This window comes from Apium graveolens, chromosome 6, assembly GCF_009905375.1.
Source record: "Apium graveolens cultivar Ventura chromosome 6, ASM990537v1, whole genome shotgun sequence".
NCBI lineage: Eukaryota > Viridiplantae > Streptophyta > Magnoliopsida > Apiales > Apiaceae > Apium > Apium graveolens.
Window position 1 is genome coordinate 16,080,006 of NC_133652.1, and position 19,568 is coordinate 16,099,573.

Sequence of the window (19,568 nt, forward strand, 5' to 3'; positions counted from 1 at the left end):
GTTTAGGAGAATAAAATTAAAAAATGTTCGTTGTTAGTCGAGATGCGTGTAATCTGGTCTGAACATAATATTGCGTGTAATCTGGTCTGAACATAATATTATAATGCCGTAGGTAAAAAAGAAAGGGGACTATAACAGCAGTCTGTGTGTGTATGTGGTGAACTTGAAGTGGAAGGTGGGGGAGAGCGCTGTGTGTGGTGAAACATCACCTAGTCAACTATAAAACAAAAAACAAAGACATTACAAACACACACAGCACAAAAGTGGAGAGGAACTAAAAAGATAGCAGGAAAACGAAAAAGGCAATTTGCATACTCGAAGGGTAGGATAAAAAGGGGTCCCCCTCCTCTACAATTCCCCACAACCACAAACCCAATTAAGTTGCACTCCCAAAACCCAAACCTATCAAAATTTCACTTACAAAATTATTGACAAAGATAAGAGGGTCCAATTAGTTAAGTTCTTGATCATCTCTTAGAATCCATCACAACAATCAAAGGTACTTTAATTCTTCCTTGTTTTCTACCTTCTTTAATTCTTTCTCCCTTTTGATCAAAATTGGTTTTTAAGGTATTTATCAGATCATTCAACAACCCTAAAGTTGCATCACTTTTGAACATGTTTTTCTTTGTATAAACATATATTTCAAATATTCATTATTAATTTGTTGTTGAAAACATATATTTGAACATAATTTATTGGTCACGTTTGGTTGATCGGAAATGACTGTTTTCTTGTAGTGCAATCATGCAGCAACAAAACATGAGTGATGCATATTTCCAAGCAGCAGGAGGAAGCAACATGATGTTTCCAGAAGTGATGCCGTGGAATCTCCAACACGGATTCAACCCGGTTCATTTCCAAACAAGCCCGATCATGGATCACGACCCTTTTCTCCTCCCTCCACAACCACCAACACAATATGGAGGATCCGGAGGAGGAGGTATGTTTAACAGAAGATCATTTGGTAATTACGATGCATCATCTTCAGATCACCTTAGGTTCCTATCGGACACGGTTTTTGGACAAATGGCTCATCAGCCTTGTGCAGTCCCATTTGGGCTCCAAGCTGAGTTAAGTAAGCTAACTGCTCAGGAGATTATGGATGCAAAAGCACTCGCGGCTTCCAAGAGTCATAGCGAAGCTGAAAGGAGACGGAGGGAGAGAATTAATAATCATCTTGCCAAGTTGCGCAGTTTGCTACCCAGCACTACCAAAGTAAGTACTTGTACACTTATATATAAATAGGCAACATAACCTGCATGTATGAAGAGAGGTTGTACATGATTTCTCTTTGCATTTAGTTCTGCTTACGAATCAAGATTTTTCCAGAGATCCTGCAGTAATACATTTCTGCATTAAAAAATTGAAGTAATTAAATTTAAGGAATATGTTACATAATAAAACAAACATGAAATCAAGGGGTTTCATATCGAAATTCCTCACAGATACTACCTAGTAAATGGGAATGAAATTAAGTAGTAGGCTAGTATATCTTGACAGATAGTTAAAAATATCTATAGTATATGCTTGAATATTATTTTTTAAAAATTTAACTGTAATTCACATTTTAAGTAAGTGGAATCTCATGATTCATGTATGGGCCCTTATATGAGCTTCAATTCGTACTTGCTCCTCTTTTTCATACGTATACTAACAAATGCCCTTTCATGTTCTCTATATCCTAGAGTTGAGGAACAATGAGAACTGTTCGAATATATATTCTTGTTTGTTCCAAGTCGTTTGATAGTTCCGAGGAAAAGAAAAGTTTGTACTTAAAAGAGAGTACTAGATTCATTTGTGTCGTGGAATTGCTATACTAAAGAGAAACCATAAATGAGTTGAAAAGCTTCCACGGATACATTCTTGCCGTATTTTGCAGTCAAAACATACTTGTAGAGTTGTAGTAGCAGTATTAAGTAGAAAAAATGAAACCAAAAGAGACAGCCAAAGAAAGCATTCTTGTCAGTCACTCTATTTTATCTACAAAACACCTCTTCTTTTCACACATTAAGTTCCGAAACTGATCACTTTTATGAGGACATTTCTGACCTCATTTTCGAACACTAATAAATGGTCTATATTAATGATAACATTTGTCAATATGTTTTATGTGATTGTGTAGACGGACAAGGCTTCATTGCTAGCTGAAGTGATACAACATGTGAAGGAACTAAAAAGACAAACATCCATAATAGCTGAATCAAGTTTAATTCCAACTGAGAGTGATGAATTATCAGTAGAGAATGATGCTGATGAGGATGGCAGATTCTTAATTAAAGCCTCGATATGTTGCGAAGACAGGACTGATCTTTTGCCTGATCTTATCAAGACTCTAAAAGCAATGAGATTAAGAACAGTTAAAGCCGAGATTACAACATTGGGAGGTCGAGTGAAGAACGTATTGTTCATCACCGGGGATGAGCAAGAATCGAGCTGTGACGATGAGCACATGCAACCACATGAGTATTCCATAAGCTCCATACAAGAAGCGCTTAAAGCTGTGATGGAGAAATCAAACGGTGACGAGTCTTCTCCCGGGACTGTTAAGAGACAAAGAACCAATATTAATATCATATAAATATATAACTGTTTATTATATTATAGAGTTTGTATTGTTTTCTTTTCTCCTTTCTGTTCTAGAGGGTGGTTTGTTTCTTTATTATATATTAATATAAACCTATATATATGTTACAAATATTATTAGCTAGGTGTTGGTATTTTATGTAATTTTCTTTGGTGGATTGTGTGTTTGGTATACTTCAACAGAGTGAGGATGAATTATGGGTGGAAAACTATTTGCCACCCCTTGTGTGAACCGGAATACAATACTATATTATAGTGGCGAATTTATATGCAGCAAAATCAGATTTTGTGATATTATATTATTATTCATAAATATGTTAAAAATCTAAAGAAAAAGAAATAGATTTATGGAGAAAAAAAGAGGGAAAAAATATATTTTGGAAAAAAAGAGGCGGCTTCAAATGACGTTGAGAACAAACTTATCATTCATAAAATTTTACTTGGGGTTGTTTGATAAATCTAAATAAAAAATACTGAATCATTAAATTATCTAAATATACTGAATGAAAATTTATCTGAATAAAAAATTTATTGAAAGAAAATTAATGTTTGATAACAATCATGTAAAAATCTCTGAATGACGGTATATTTAATTTACATTTATTGTTTTACCCTCAAACTTATTTATTAATACTAATTTATATGATTAGCGACTGGGTTGAAAAATATTAAATCTAAATCTCTAATTTGAATATAATAACTCAAAAAATATAGTAAAAACATCTAAAATGAATTGATTATAATGTGACACAAGTAGTTAAGAAAAAAAAAGCACTAACAATAAAATCAACATTTTTTCTAATTAATTTGTAATTTGATCGCGGAGATTATTCATATATTGCATTCTTTGAGTTCCGATGTTATTTATAGTGTTATTTTCAATTCAACTGACCTTCATTTCGATTTTCTTCTTCTTCCTCGTATAGACTTGCTGCATTGTCATATTCAGCAAGTAAAGTATCATCAATTTTCTCCATCTTAATAAAATTGTGTACTGCAAAACAAATTATGGTTGTATCTCTTTGTATGAAAAAAGGATTTATTTTAGTAACGAAAATTTTGATTTTAACACGCCATATACCCGTTTAATAACATTTCTGAGTCGTGCATGTGCATTATTGAACTTTTCTTATCTTGTTAAAGAACGGCGATTATTAAAATTTACTACCCAATATATCTTGTATTGCGAAATGACGTCAAAAATCCTCTTGTGTTTGTATATGCAGCATTGCAGAGATAATACTTATCTGTAATTTTATTCAATAAGTTGAAATATTAAATCCTAAATATAGAGGTCCAAAAAAATTAAAGTAAGTATCCAGTAAGAACTCTAAAAAATCTAAACAGATAGACCTAATTTTTGCGAAATCATTCTGACCCAACTCCCGGCCTTATTTTTTATACACAAATACACTTTTTATTCAGCCTCTTCCTCAACTCCACGACGTAGATCCGAGGAGTTTGGGATTATACAAACCATAATTTTATTTCTCTTACTCTCTTTCTAGAATACCTCCTTCGTTTTAGGCTCTTTCTCTCTCTCTCCGTCTCTCAAATTCTTGATAAAAAGTCTATTTGAAATCATCAAGATCATCCATGCTTCTCCATGACGTTATTCTCACAAAAAATTTCAAGTGCCAGTTTGTACAATGAATTTTCAGCAGACCATCCTAGAGCTTTTAATTTTTCCTTGCATTCTTTATTAGTTGGTCCATTGCTTTTCTGCACTATGATATCTAACGCCTTAAATATTTTTTATTCAAACTCGTTGTTAATGAACTTTGGTATCGGTTGCTTGGATTGCAATATTAGGATTAGTATCCGTAAGTTCATATGAACCCTAACCTTCCACATTAATAAGATTATCACCACTTCATAAATCTCAGATTCTTAGACTCTCGTTAACACTATTTTAACACTAATTTTTTTAGATGTAGGCCCCCTACTATTGATGTCAATAGCAGTAAAATCATTATATAATTGAGTACAAAGATCTAAAAATAGTAAATGTGAAGTCTTTAAGGGCTCAACCTTTGAATTGGCCTGTATTAAAAATTATTAATTAAATTATGTTAGAATTGATATGATATAATTATGAGTGATTTCTACGGAAAAAATAAATAAAAAAACCTGCATTTCTTGTTTGCATTCTTCTTCAGATAGGTTGAACATGTTAGTTGATCCATCATAGAGGTTTCTTATCTTATTTTTGAGTCTGCGCCCAGCTTGATACTTGTATTTTATATAATCATGACGATTTTTTGCTTGTCTCTGGTCAACGACGAAGTTATGAGTTTCTTTTAGTGTTTTAATCACGTTTCCCATGATTGTGGCCTAAGACTGTTGCCCTGTCTTTCGCTTGCAACTGCTTCACGGATACACACTTTTATAAATGTTTTAGTAATGTTTTCATTTTTTCAGACCACTCTAGGCTTCTCTGAGTTTCGGTGGGAGTCTCCGCACCTAATCTGATATTTTATAGTTAGAGCTACATGAATTTTAATTAATTGTTATCCTTAGGTTCCCGGGCACACAATTCTGAACTCATATATTTCTACTAATTAACTAACAATATTCTTTATATTTCATTTAGTATTGTGAATGTGCTATATGAAGAAGAAACAAGTTGTTTCTAATCACATAATACCCATACTTCATGAATATGATTGATTATAGCATATGTTTGCATGATACAATTAATTACATCAGGAAGAGAAACTCTCACTCATTTAATATATATATATTTTTAATTTTATATTGTCAGTTCTTATTAACACTATATTCAATCATCAACACAAAGAGGAATATGTCGTTCAATTTGTAATGTCATAAAGTCTGCAGCTAAGATGAAATTATATAGGAAATAATGTAGTTATAACATGAATAGTCGTGGTAAGAAGTGTGAAGTAAGAGTTGAGTTTGTAATATATAATAGATGATGTCAAAGATTACTGAAGCTGACAATGTCATTAGCAATCAGTTAAGCTTGGGGTCAACCCTAAGTAAGTTGTATTGTTATCTAAATTTGTATTCTGTACTTGTAACACTTAAAGTCTGTAAAAATGCAAAGGAGCAGACTGGAGTCTTTTTCCTAAAACAGTATCAAGCCTAAGGATTCTATCTGGAAGAAGATCAAGAAGATCATGCCTCAGAAGAATTTTAAAGAAGCTTGGAGTTGAATAAATCTGTTTGGAGAAAAATGTTCTAAGTCAAGATCTCTACAAGTCACAGATTTAATGTTATAGAGAAGTCATTCGAGAACTCCAGAATGACTTATCGAGAAGTCATTCAAACTCCAGAGAGTACTGACGGATAAGCAACATCTACTCGACGGATGAGCTATATATCCACTCGATGGATGAATAACATCTACTCGACGGATGAGCAATATCTACTCGACGGATGAACAATATCTACTCAACGGATAAGCAATATCCACCGGGAGTAGAGAAGTCAGGAAAGCTACTCGAGAACTTAAAAAGATATCGACAGGTCATTCCTTCACTAGAGAACTCAGAGTTATCGACAAGTCTATATCCATTCGAGAACTCAGAGATATCTACAAGTCACGTGAAGTTATGAAGACTAGAGATCTCGATGAGCTGAAGACCTCTACAAGCCAAACTCATTATGGAGTACTAGATATCTCGATAAGCCTTTATACTTATCGAGATATCAAGTGTTCAAATGAATCAAACTGGAGATCTCAAAGTATAGTCTCAAAGTACAGAATTGCAGATCAGTTTAATATCCAAGATAAACAATCAACAAATAATCCAACAGCTGGATTGACAAGTCTACAAAAAATAGCTTGAAGAGTGTGCAAGATCAATGGCAAAGATTAACTGACAGAGGAATATTAAAGTAAACACGGGATGCTAAAGATATGCTAATCCAGAAATGGAAGATTTGATTTTCTATAGATAGAAATGACAAGTGACAGTTTAGAAAAGCTAATAGCATGTTTATTATCCACTGTGTAAACCAGCAGTTAACTGAGCTATAAAGTTAACACTGGTCCTCTAGTTAGAAGTAATAATTTAGATCAAAAAAAATTCTTTTAACACTCTCGAGAAGAAGCTGAGCTCTTTAACTTCAAAGAGTTTAGAAATTTTGTAGCAAAGCATCTTAATTTTTAATACAAAAATTAAACGAGTTTTGAAGATATGTGTATTTTATTTTATGCAAGTTTAATTTCTGCATGAACACCTTTCTATACAAGATTTAATTTACTTTGTTCAACCATTAACTTTCAAGAAAAGCCTAAAATCAGAAAAACACATTCACACCTCCTCTGTGTGTGATTCATTACCTAACAAGTGGTATCATATCAAAATCTGAAAGAAAATAAATTCAAGATCTTGGAAGAATCAATACACAGAAAATTAGTAGCATTAAAATTCCCACCTTTGACAAAGCTAACTACACTCTTTGGAAAAAGAAAATGATGTTGTTTATCAAGATGGCCAATCCACTCTACACTCAGATCCTTAAGAATGAACCTTTCATTCATGTGATAAGGGTTGAGGAATCTACAGATGGAGACATTGTCATACCAACTCGTTATGCTCCAAAAGATCCTACTGAGTATACTGATCCTGAAAAGGAGAAGGTTTCCCTGGATAGCAGTTTACAGTTGATATTGATTGAGTCACTTGACAATGTGATGTTCAACAACATTGTTAACTGTGACACTGCTAAGCAAATATGGGAGAAGATTAAAATACTCTGTGAAGGAACTGAGGAAGTTAGATCTAATCAAAGAAGGATACTGATTTCACAGTATGAGGGTTTCATGGCTAAGCCCAAGGAAAGCATTACTGAAGTGTTTGAAAGATTTAATAAGATGATAAATGACTTGCAGCTTCATGACAAGTACTATGAAGCTGAAGAAGTGAATCTAAAGTTCTTGCTTACTCTTCCTGATCATTTGGAACAGAAAATCTCAGCAATCAAGGAAGGGAGAGACTTGAGCAGGATAACTCTGAAAGTTCTATATGGAATTCTCAAAACCTATGAACTAGAGATTATTCAAAGGCAATCGCTGAGATCTGGTCAAGGACATGTTGTGGATGGCTCAAGTGCTCTAATTGTTAATGAAAGCCAAACATCCAATGATGAATCAAGATCTCATATCTCAGTTGCCTCAACAAGTGAGAAGAGAATAATTGATTCACAGGAGCAAGTCATACTAGAATTGGAAAAGGATGAGTTCTACACTCTTGAAGAACTGGATGAGCTAGATCAGTCAATGGCCTATTTGGCTAGAAAATTCTCTAACATTAGAGTAAGGAAGCCAAGATACTTCAAAAGTAAAGGACAGTCTTTTAACAAAGACAGCAGCTGGAAAGAGAAAGGGAAGTACAATTCTGATAGCAAAAGTGGTTACAAAACTGGATCTGTTGACAGATCTAATATAAGGTGCTTCAACTGTGATGAACTAGGCCACTTTGATACAGAATGCAGGAAAACCAAGAAGGCAAAGAAAGATAAGGCTTATCTTGAACTGGAAGCAAAGTATGAAGCTCTTCTGAAGAAACAACAAAGCAAAGCTTATATTGCGGAAGATAAAAGTTGGGATGATTCTGAAAATGATGAAGATGAAGAATTTGGAAACTATGCACTCATGGCCTTGGAGCAAGAAGAATCATCCTCATCTAAATAACAGGTACCAACTCCTACCTCCACTGATTTAAATGTGAATCAATATAAGGAAACTGTTGAAAAGATGAGCACGGAAATGTTTCACATTCATACAAGCATGGTTGCTGCTAATGAAGAAGTTAGCAGATTAACAAAGTTAAATGAGACGCTTGAAAGTGAAAAACAAGAAGCTGAATTGTTGATAGCGGAGCTTGAAGCCTTGAAACAAGAAAATGGCTATCTAAAAAAGAAGCTCAAGTGTGCAAATGAGATTTGAAGCTGTGCTAAGAAAAACTGGAGAAACGTGAAGTAAAGTTGAAGTCCTTTAAGAATACATCTGAATTGCTTGGTCAGTACCATGAGAAAAACAAACCATGTGCAAACATTGCCATTGGTCTTGATTATAATACCTTAAAAAGCAAGAAGAAAAACACTGGTGACAGAGGAAAAACAACAAAGATTGAAAATGTTCCAGCAATGCTGAAAAATGTTGGGTCACCAGTATTTAAGACTTGTGAGGTAAACTTCAGTGAAGAAGAATTGATTATCAAGCAAGAAATTGCAGATGAGGATAATAAAAAGAAGAATGCAGATTCAGTTCAATCTTCCAAGGCTGAAGAAAATCTTATGGACAACCAAAGTATCAAGACTCTTGTCAAAGAAACCAAGATTGAAGATGCAAGAAAGAAGAAGAAAAATAGAAGTGGAAGAATGGGGAAAAACAAAAGCAATAATCTGAACTATGTTGCAGATATTCCTGGCAAGAAGTGTGGAATATGTAGTTGTACAAATCATCTAACTCATCTTTGTAAGAAGATTATTAGTAAGCCAACTGAAGGAATTTGCAAATACAATGAAGTAGATTTAGATGATCCCTACTCATTCTGTGATAAGTTTGATTGCATCCCTTGTAACTTGAAAGTGATGAAGAGTTGCCACAAACTGAGAGTAGACCTTAAAGAAACAAAAATTGAGAGTCTAAATTAGAAAGGGAAAATGCACAACAATCATTGAACTCTATTTAATCTGAAACAAATCACTCTACTTCTGTTAAATCAGTTAACAAGAAGAAAGTACCCAACACTGCTTGGGTTACTAAACATAACTGAATCTCATTATGTGCAGGGCAAAGTGAAGAAAGTCATATGGATCATTGACAGTGGATGTTCCAGATATATGACAGGTGATAAGGCCCTGTTATTACAGTTTGAGGAGAAAGCTGGCTCATTGGCGACCTTTGGAGACAACAACAAATGATTAACAATGGGATATGGAAAGATTATTTCTGAAAATGTTGTCATTGATGACGTAGCATTAGTAGCTGGTCTTGAGGTAAATCTTCTCAGTATTAGCCAATTTGCAGACAAAGGCTTTGAAGTTTTATTCAACAAAGAACAATGCACCTTTATCAGCAAGAAAACTGGTGAAATTGCTCTGAAAGGAGCAAGGAAAGGAAGCTTGTTTGTTGCAGACTTGGACTCAACAAATAAGAATGGTATTTGTTGCTTCTACACCAAGGCATCAGAAGAAATAACCAAGTTATGGCATAAGAAGCTGTCTCACTTGAATTTCAAGGAAATTAACAACTTAGTCAAAAAGGAGTTAGTGAGAGACATGCCCAAGCTGGAGTTTGCTCAAGTTGAAGTCTGTGAAGCTTGTCAGAAAGGAAAGATGAAAAGATCTAGTCACAAGTCAAAAACTGTGAATTCTATTAGTGCACCCTTGCAATTAATTCACATGGACTTGTTTGGCCCAGTAAATGTCTTATCTATTTTAAGGAACAGATATGCACTTGTGATGGTGGATGATTTCTCAAGATACACTTGGGTAGAGTTTATGTACTCTAAAGATAAAACTTCACATATCATAATTGAGCACATCAAGAAGATGGAAAAGCAGGCTGAAGATTTCAATTGTGTGAAAAGACTGAGAAGTGATAATGGAACAGAATTCAGAAATGCTACATTAAGTGAATTCTGCAAAGGCAAAGGCATTGTTCAAGAATTCTCAGCTTCCAGGACACCTCAACAAAATGGAGTAGTTGAGAGAAAGAACATAACATTGGTTGAAGCTGCTAGAACAATGCTGCAAGATGCCAAGTTGTCAACAAGTTTTTGGGAAGAGGCTGTCAACACTGCATGTTATACACAGAACAGATATCTCATTAACAAGGCACATGGAAAGTCACCCTACTCAATCATGTCCAAGAGAAATCCTACTGTAAAGCATCTTCATGTGTTTGAAAGCAAGTGTTACATTTTGAAAGACAACTCTGAATATGTGGGAAAGTTTGACTCAAAAGTCTTTGAAGCAATTTTTCTGGGATATTCACTGGAAAGAACAGCCTACAAAGTCTATGTGATTGATCAAAAGAAGATCATGGAAAGCATAGATGTGACCTTTGATGAAAATAGGTGTCCAGGCTTGGAATGCCTTGATGTCAATGAAGCTGAAGCCCTTGCATTTGATAACCTCAACATTGATAGTGATTCTGATGGAGAAGATAAAGTTAATGCACAACAAATGATGTATGAAGAATCTGTTGAGCAAGAAAATCATGGGAATGGAAGCTCATCTTAAACACCTTAATTTGATGGCACAAACTCAGGGGGAGAAAGAGAAGAATGATCTACCGGCCATACCAATAATGAAGAAAATGATGAAGGCACAAGTCAACAAACTCACACAAGAAAATGGGATAGAAGTCACTCTAGAGAAGCAATTATTGGTGATCCAACTGCTGGTGTGAGGACTAAAAGTGCAACAACTAATGAGTGCCTGCATGCATATTTTCTGTCTCAAGTGGAGCCTAAGAAAATTGATGAAGCTCTACTGGATCCTGACTGAATATCTGCCATGCAGGATGAGCTAAATCATTTTGAAAGAAGCAAAGTCTGAAATTTAGTTCCTGCACCAAAGAACAAAAGCATTATTGAAACAAAATGGGTGTTCAGGAACAAAATGGATGAAAATGGTAAAGTTACCAGAAACAAAGCAAGGTTGGTTGTAAAAGGCTACTCACAAGAAGAAGGGATTGATTATGATGAAACTTTTGCTCCCGTTGCAAGACTTGAAGCTATAAGAATCTTTCTAGCATTTGTTGCGCATTCAAATTTTAAAGTGTATCAAATGGATGTCAAAAGTGCCTTTCTGAATGGTGAGTTAGAAGAAGAAGTTTATGTACAACAGCCTCCTGGCTTTGAGGATCCAAAGTTTCCAAATTTTGTATATAAGTTACTTAAGGCTCTATATGGACTAAAACAGGCGCCTAAAGCTTGGTATGACACGCTATCAGATTTCTTTTTAAAGCATGGTTTTACTAGAGGAACCATAGACAAGACTCTCTTCTACAAGAAACATGGTGAAGATATGATACTAGTTCAGATCTATGTGGATGATATCATCTTTGGATCTACTAATGAGAAGTTGTGCCAAAGATTCTCCAAGCTTATGTAGAGTGAATATGAAATGAGTATGATGGGGGAACTGAGTTACTTCCTTGGACTTCAAGTCAACCAAATAAGTGATGGTATCTTCATCAGCCAAACTAAATATGTCAAGGATCTTTTGAAGAAGTTTAGAATGGTTGATTGTTCACCAACATCTACACCTATGTCTACCGCAACTAAGTTGGATGAAGATAAAAAGGGCAAGAGTGTAGATATTTCAAGCTACAGAGGGATATTTGGATCATTGCTTTACTTAACAGCAAGTAGACCAGACATCATGTTTGTAACATGTCCATGTGCAAGATTTTAGGCCAATCCAAAAGAATCACATTTGATGGCTGTAAAGAGGATTTTCAGATATTTGAAGGGAACTCAAAACTTGGGATTATGATATCCTAAGGGAACTTGTTAGATATATTTGATAATGTCATGTCTAATATGATTTGTATTTAGTTTTCAGATCTTACTTAAACAGGACAAATCAGTACTTAACTGAAATCAGCACTTATACTGAAGTCAGAACTTAAGTTATCAGTACTTAAGGTTCATGAGATATTTATCAGGAGATAATATCAGGACTTAAAGGAAACTTTCAGATAATGAAGGCGGATGATTGAAAGGAAAGAAGATCAAGACAAATGTAAGAAGAGATATGCATGAAGAAGGAATTCTGTGAAGAATGGAATACTTGAAAGAAAAGATAACTGATTGATATATTTTAGGAAGCAGAATTATATTCCATATCAATTAGTGATTATCTTGTAACTGTGTAGTATATAAACACACACATAGGGTTTACACTATATGTGTTATTATTATCGAGAATATTATTCATTGTAACCCTAGCAGCTCTCGTGATATTTGTTCATCACTGAGAGAGGACAGTTCTACATTGTAACAGAGTTTAATAAAGTTTGTTTTCTGTTACTTGTGTTCTTTGAATTCGATTTGATTGTGCTATACACTGTATTCAACCCCCTTCTACAGTGTGTGTGACCTAACAAGTGGTATCAGAGCCTATCTGTTAACACACAAATAGTTTAAGATTCAAAAACAATCATGTCTGAAGCAGAAACTCCAACCAAGCCCACCAAAACTGAAGAACCCCCAAAGACTCAAATCCATAGTCGATATGAGGCTATTAGAGTTCCCATACTGAAACCATCTGAATATCCCATATGGAAGGTGAGGATGACTATGTTTATGGAAGCTACAGATCCAAAATATCTTGACAGAATCAATGAAGGACCTCACAAGCCAACAAAACTCGTTGTTGTAGTTGCAGGTGAAGCAGCAAAGTCTGTACCAAAGGAGAAGAGTGATTACACTGCTGAAGATATCGCATCAATTGCTAAGGATGCTAAGGTACGACACTTGCTTCATAGTGTCATTGATAATGTAATGTCAAACAGGGTAATTAACTGCAAGACTGCAAAAGGAGATATGGGATGCCTTGGAGACAAGGTGTCAGGGAACTGATTCGATTAAGAAGAACACAAAGACAATACTCACTCAAGAGTATGAACACTTTAACTCAAAGCCTAATGAGTCATTGACTGATTTATATGATAGATTTGTCAAACTCTTGAATGATTTGTCACTGGTTGATAAAGAGTATGATCTTGAAGATTCAAACCTTAAATTCCTGTTAGCTCTTCCTAAAAGTTGGGATTTGAAGGCAACAATTATAAGAGACAACTATAATCTTGAAGAAAGAACTCTTGATGAAATTTATGGGATGCTCAAGACTCATGAACTTGAGATGGAACAAAGAAGCAAGAGAAAAGGAGGAAATTCAAGGACAGTTGCTCTTAAGGCTGAAGAAGAATCCCCCAAGGCAGCTACCTCAAGGAAAGGCAATGGAAAAGCGCTCATCACAATGTCTGATACTGAGTCATCAAGTTCTGATAGTGATGATGACTCAGAAACTGAAAGCTTGTCTGGGATGGATGCTGATGAAGAGATGATGAAGCTGTGTGCTCTTATGGTGAAAGGAATCACAAAGATTACATACAGGAAATTCAGAAAAGGAAAGAGGTTTTCCAGGAAAGGTGCAAGTTCTGATAAGAAGAGTTTCAGAAAATCTGAAGGCAGAGGAGGGAAGTCTGAAAGAGGAGATTACACAAATGTCAAATGCTACAACTGTGGTGAGAAATGCCACATATCTCCTGATTGCAAGAAAGTGAAGAGTAACAAAGGCAAGGCTCTTGTCACAAAGAAGAAAAGCTGGACAGACACTTCAGATTTCGAAAGTGAGGTGAACTATGCCTTGATGGCAAATGCTAATAGCAGTCCTAAAGCTGCTGAGTTAAAGGTACCTCAAACTACTTATGCCTTTCATACTGATGGCATTAATGAGTTGAGAAGATATCTTAAAACCATGTTCATTAGTTATAGAGATCAAACTTTAACATGTGAAAGATTAACTTCTGAAAATCTTGCTTATAAAAAGAGGAATGATTATTTAGAAAAAGAGTTAGTCATGTTCCATCAAACTCAGAAAGATAGAGATGATGCTTTTTATGTTAGGGATGAAGTACTTAAAATGAATGAATCTATAAAGACTGAGTTAGAAAAGGAAAGAGAGATTATCAGGACTTGGACTAACTCTGGCAGAACAACTCATAATTTGTTAAGTAGTGGAAACTGGAAAGAGGGCTTACGTTATGGAGATGATAAAAATGATAAAGGAACTGTAGAAATTAAGCCTATAGTTGTTAAACAAAAGCCAAAGTTAAAACCTGTTAAGTTTGTAGCTGTAAAGTCTGATACTGAGAAATCAGAAGTTAAAGAGGAATTAATTTCTGACAAACTAAAACAGGAAAAGATAACTGAAGTTAACGTAGGCTTAATGACAAAGAAGCAGCTTAAGCATAAGCTGAAAGATGTTAAGAATGTAAACAAGGTAAAGTCACCTAGGAAAAATAGGAATGGAAAGGAAGGTATGAATAAAAGCAATGATTATAAGCCTGTTCCTAATGCTCCTAGAAAAATATGTCATAACTGTGGAAGTTCTAGCCATCTGGCTTCTTTTTGCAGGAAGAATAAGAACATAAACTCCTTACCTTCAAAGTCAGGAGTTAAGAGTCAGTCTGTTAGATATAGGCCACAAAATCCTTTATTTCATTGTGGTAGTTTATGGCATTCCATTTATACTTGTAAGGAATATCATAGTTTGTACTATGATTATTATCAAATAAAACCTTCTTTAAAGAAAGTTAGCATTGTTCCTTCTAGTGTAAGTTATGATACAAAGTCTGATAGTGTAAATGTTGATAAGAAAAATGTTAACATAAACTCTGATGCTAAATCCGCTGCAAATGTTAACAAACTTAATAAGGCCAAAGGATCCAAGCAAGTCTGGGTCCTTAAAACTAATCATTAGTGGTCTTTGTGATTGCAGGGCAACAGGAAAAACATCCTAGTTCTGGACAGTGGATGCTCAGAACATATGACTGGAAATAAAGCCCTGCTATCAGACTTTGTGGAGAAAGCTGACCCAAGTGTTTCTTATGGAGATGGCAACATTGGAAAAACACTGGGATGTGACAATATCAATCTTGGAAATGTCATCATTAAAGAAGTAGCTCTGGTCTTAGGACTTAAACACAATATGGTGAGTGTTAGTCAAATATGTGACAGAGGTTATCATGTGGATTTCCTTGAAGAACACTGTGAAGTTGTAAGCAAATTTACAGGCAAAGTTGTTCTGAAAGGATACATGCATGGTAACATTTATGAAGCCAAGCTTTCAACAAGTACTGATGGTTCTGCAATCTGTCTGTTGAGTAGAGCATCAATTGAAGAAAGCTGGAATTGGCACAAGAAACTTTCTCATTTAAATTTCAACAATATAAATGAACTAGTCAAGAAAGAAATTCTTGAGCCTTATCACCTACTACATGTAGATCTATTTGGTCCAGTGAATGTCATATCTATTGCAAAGAAGAAATATGTTATGGTCATAGTAGATGAGTTCACCAGATACACATGGGTGTAATTCTTGCACACAAAGAGTGAAACCGCATCTATCTTAATTGATCATGTCAAGCAACTGGATAAAGTGGTCAAAGATTCTGTGAAGATCATAAGAAGTGATAATGGTACTGAGTTCAAGAATTTGATCATGGAAGAGTTCTGCAAAGACCATGGAATCAAGCAGGAATTTTCTGCTCCTGGAACTCCACAGCAAAATGGAGTTGTTGAAAAAAAGAATAGAACTCTTATTGAAGTTGCACGAACTATGCTTGATGAAGCAAAGCTACCAACCTATTTTTGGGCTGAAGCTGTGCAGACTGCTTGTTTTACTCAGAATGCAACACTCATTAACAAGCATGGAAAGACACCATATGAGATGGTGAATAAAAAGAAGCCAAATCTGAAGTATTTTCATATATTTGGGTGAAAGTGTTTTGTTCTTAAGACTCACCCTGAACAGCTATCCAAATTTGATTTAAAAGCTGATGAATGAATTTTTGTTGGATATCCACTTTCCACAAAAGCCTTCAGAGTCTACAATTTAAGAACAAGGGTATTCATGGAATCTATCAATGTCTCCTTTGATGATAAGAAGATTACTGGACTTGAAGATTTCAATGATCATGATCAGCTGAGATTTGAAAATGAAGACTTAAATTCTGATACTGAAAATCCTGACAGTCTAAATCCTGATACTGCAAACTCTGATGGATTAAACTCTGATATTATTGAAACTATGGTGACTACGCCAAAGGAAGATGCACCTGTGCAGGGGGAGCATACTGAAGATACAACCACATCTCAAGAAGCATCAGAACATTCAACTGGCTCTTCAAGTTCTGATTCATCAAGTTCTGATAAGCCAAGTTCTGATAATTCTGAAAACTCAATTTCTGAAGGATCCAACTCAGAGAGCATAGTTTCAGGGGGAACATCAGAAAATGTTGATGAAGATAGCATGCATCATGGGGGAGCATCCAGTTCTAGAGAAAACCTTCCATCTGCAAGGAAGTGGACTAAATCACATACACCTGACTTAATTATTGGAAATCCTGATGCAGGTGTCAGAACTAGAACAACTACTTTAAGTGAATGTCTCTATAATTCTTTTCTTTCTCAAACTGAACCAAAGAAAGTGGAAGAAACTCTTCAAGATGCTGATTGGGTGCAAGCAATGCAGGAAGAGTTAAATGAATTTGAAAGAAACAAAGTCTGGACCCTAGTGCCAAGACCAAAGAACAAATCTGTTGTTGGTACAAAGTGGGTGTTTAGAAACAAAACTGATAGTGATGACATAATTACAAGGAATAAAGCAAGGCTGGTTGTAAAAGGATATTCTCAACAAGAGGGAATTGATTATGATGAAACATTTGCACCAGTTGCTAGATTGGAAGCCATAAGGATATTTTTGGCTTATGTTGCTCACAAAAAGTTTACTGTCTTTCAAATGGATGTAAAAAGTGCTTTTCTCAATGGAGAATTGGAAGAGGAAGTATATGTGAACAACCTTCAGGATTTGTAGATTCCAAACTTCCAAATCATGTCTACAGGCTTGATAAAGCACTTTATGGCCTTAAGCAAGCTCCAAGAGCATGGTATGAGACTTTAGCTCAGTTTCTTCTGGAAAATGGATTTAACAGAGGAACTATTGACAAAACTCTGTTCTACCTCAACCATGGAAAGGACTTACTTTTGGTTCAGATATATGTTGATGATATCATCTTTGGTTCTACAAATGACAGACTTTGCAAGAAGTTTGCCAAACTGATGCAGTCAAGATATCAAATGAGTATGATGGGGGAACTTAGCTATTTTCTGGGCCTTCAAGTCAAGCAGAATGAAGAAGGCACTTTTATTTGTCAAACCAAGTACACCAGAAATTTGCTAAAGAAATTTGGAATGCAAGATTGTTCAAGTGCATCCACTCCCATGGCCACTTTAAAATTGGATAAGGATATTGGTAAATCAGTAGATATTACTGATTAAAAAGGTATGATTGGCTCTCTACTCTATCTAACTGCTAGTAGACCTGATATCATGTATGCTACCTGTCTTTGTGCAAGATTTCAAGCAGATCCAAGAGAACCTCACTTAACAGCTGATGAGTTGTTAGTCAATGAAGATTTCAAGACACAGCTAAGAGTTACTGCACTTACTACAAGGCACCTTCAAGGTCAACAGTCTGTAACTCATGCCAAGGTGGACAAGATTCAAGAAACCTTAATGCAGCAAGATATAGTTGTCAAGCTGGACAAGAAAAGGTTTTTCAAACCTTCCATTGACCAAATTACCAACATTGAGAAAACCCAAGAGAAGCAACAGTCTCAGATTGATGAAATTTTGAAAAATCAAGCTTCTCAGCAATCTCAACTCAATGAGATCCAATCCTCAGTGGAATTGCTTCTCTCTCTTCGTTTACCTGCTGATGCCAAAAGTAGGAGAAAGTAATTAAGTCCAAATGCAAACCTGATAAAACACTGAAGAAAAAGGATGATGGTAATGACCCGGGAAACTCTGGAATGGGTGGAGGTCGTGGTCAAGGTGGAGGTCTCTCATCAAGTAGAGCTGGAACTACAAGTCATAGAACAAGTTCTGATACTGGGAGAAGAATAACTTCTGATACTGGTAAAATGATAAGTTATGATGAACTTTTGGAACTTGATGAAGAAATTTCAAGACAGTTATTTCTGAAAGAAAATCCAGGAATGGACTTTGAGAGTCTAATGGAAGAAGAAGCTAGACTTAAGTTAGAAAAGGTCAACTCCAAATCTGAAGCTTCTGTTGTTAAAAAGAAACTTGCTACGGCTAAAGGCATTGTGATAAAAGAAAGGACAAATCCTGTGGCAACCAAGGCCAAATCACAATTGCAGATAGATCCAAGGTCCAAGGGCAAAGAAAAAGTTGGTGAACCTGTAAAGGTTTATGTGCCTCCTATGGATGAAGAAATTTCTGTTGAAGATGCTGATCTTACTCTGACTTCAAGGAAGATTTCTAAAACAACCTCTGACATGGCTCAAGTTGTTCAGAGTCAAGATATAGTTAGTTCTGATATAACAATGAAGCAAGCAACCTCTGACATAGCTCAAGTTGGGTTGATATCAGAAGATAAGTCAAAGGAAACCTCTGACATTGCTCATGTTAAATCCTCAAAGTTACTCCTACCAGGATTCACTAAAGCCAAACAGACTCAACCTTTGAAGACTACAGCATGTGGTTTTGAAGCAAGAGTGGTTACTGGAAAGGAAGCAAGAGATAAATCTGGATTGGGTAGTGCTGATGAAAGAAGAGTGCAAAACATAACCAATTATCTAACTTCCTTAAGTGAATCAGGTATTGGAGCAACTCCTGAAAGATTGAATCAACTAGAATCTGTACAAATGGTTTACCATGCCTTCTTGAAAGAACACATCTTGTTATATTTCATGACAGATGGAAGGGTTTACCATATAAGGGAAAATGCTATACCACTGAAGTATTTTGAGGAACTAGAACATGTTTTATTCTTACTTCAAGTAAATGACAGCATAACAGAAAGTGCTGCAAATTATTTGAAGACTCAAATTCAGAGACAGAAAAGGCTTTATTCTGTAAAGTCTGACAGCACATATTGTCCCAAGTACAGAGATCACAAGGGTGATATTGTTGATATGAAGCCTAATACTGCAATGATCAGAACATATCTTGGTATTAAGGGACTTGAATTCAATCTAGAGTCTGACAAAGCCTATGTCATAAGACTAGATCAGGAGTTGAGAAGAGCAAAATTTAATGATCTCAGATATGCTATCTTCCAAACTGGTGAAAATACTGCAGAACTCAAAGATGCTAAAAGGAGGATGATTGATGAACTCAGATATGCTGAGAGATGTTTGTTAAAGAACTATCTCAGAACAACTCCTGACATCGAAGAGA

The 19,568-nt window shown here is 35.3% G+C and overlaps 1 protein-coding gene across 1 annotated transcript; it reads left to right on the forward strand.

Moving 5' to 3' along the window:
* Positions 1–242: 242 nt before the first annotated feature.
* On the forward strand, positions 243–2,739 carry LOC141663605 (transcription factor bHLH30-like). The gene is made up of 3 exons (XM_074469393.1): positions 243–499; positions 741–1,218; positions 2,126–2,739. The coding sequence occupies exons 2-3, from the start codon at positions 748–750 to the stop codon at positions 2,579–2,581; spliced, it is 927 nt and encodes a 308-aa protein (XP_074325494.1). The 5' UTR covers positions 243–499; positions 741–747; the 3' UTR covers positions 2,582–2,739.
* Positions 2,740–19,568: the final 16,829 nt, after the last annotated feature.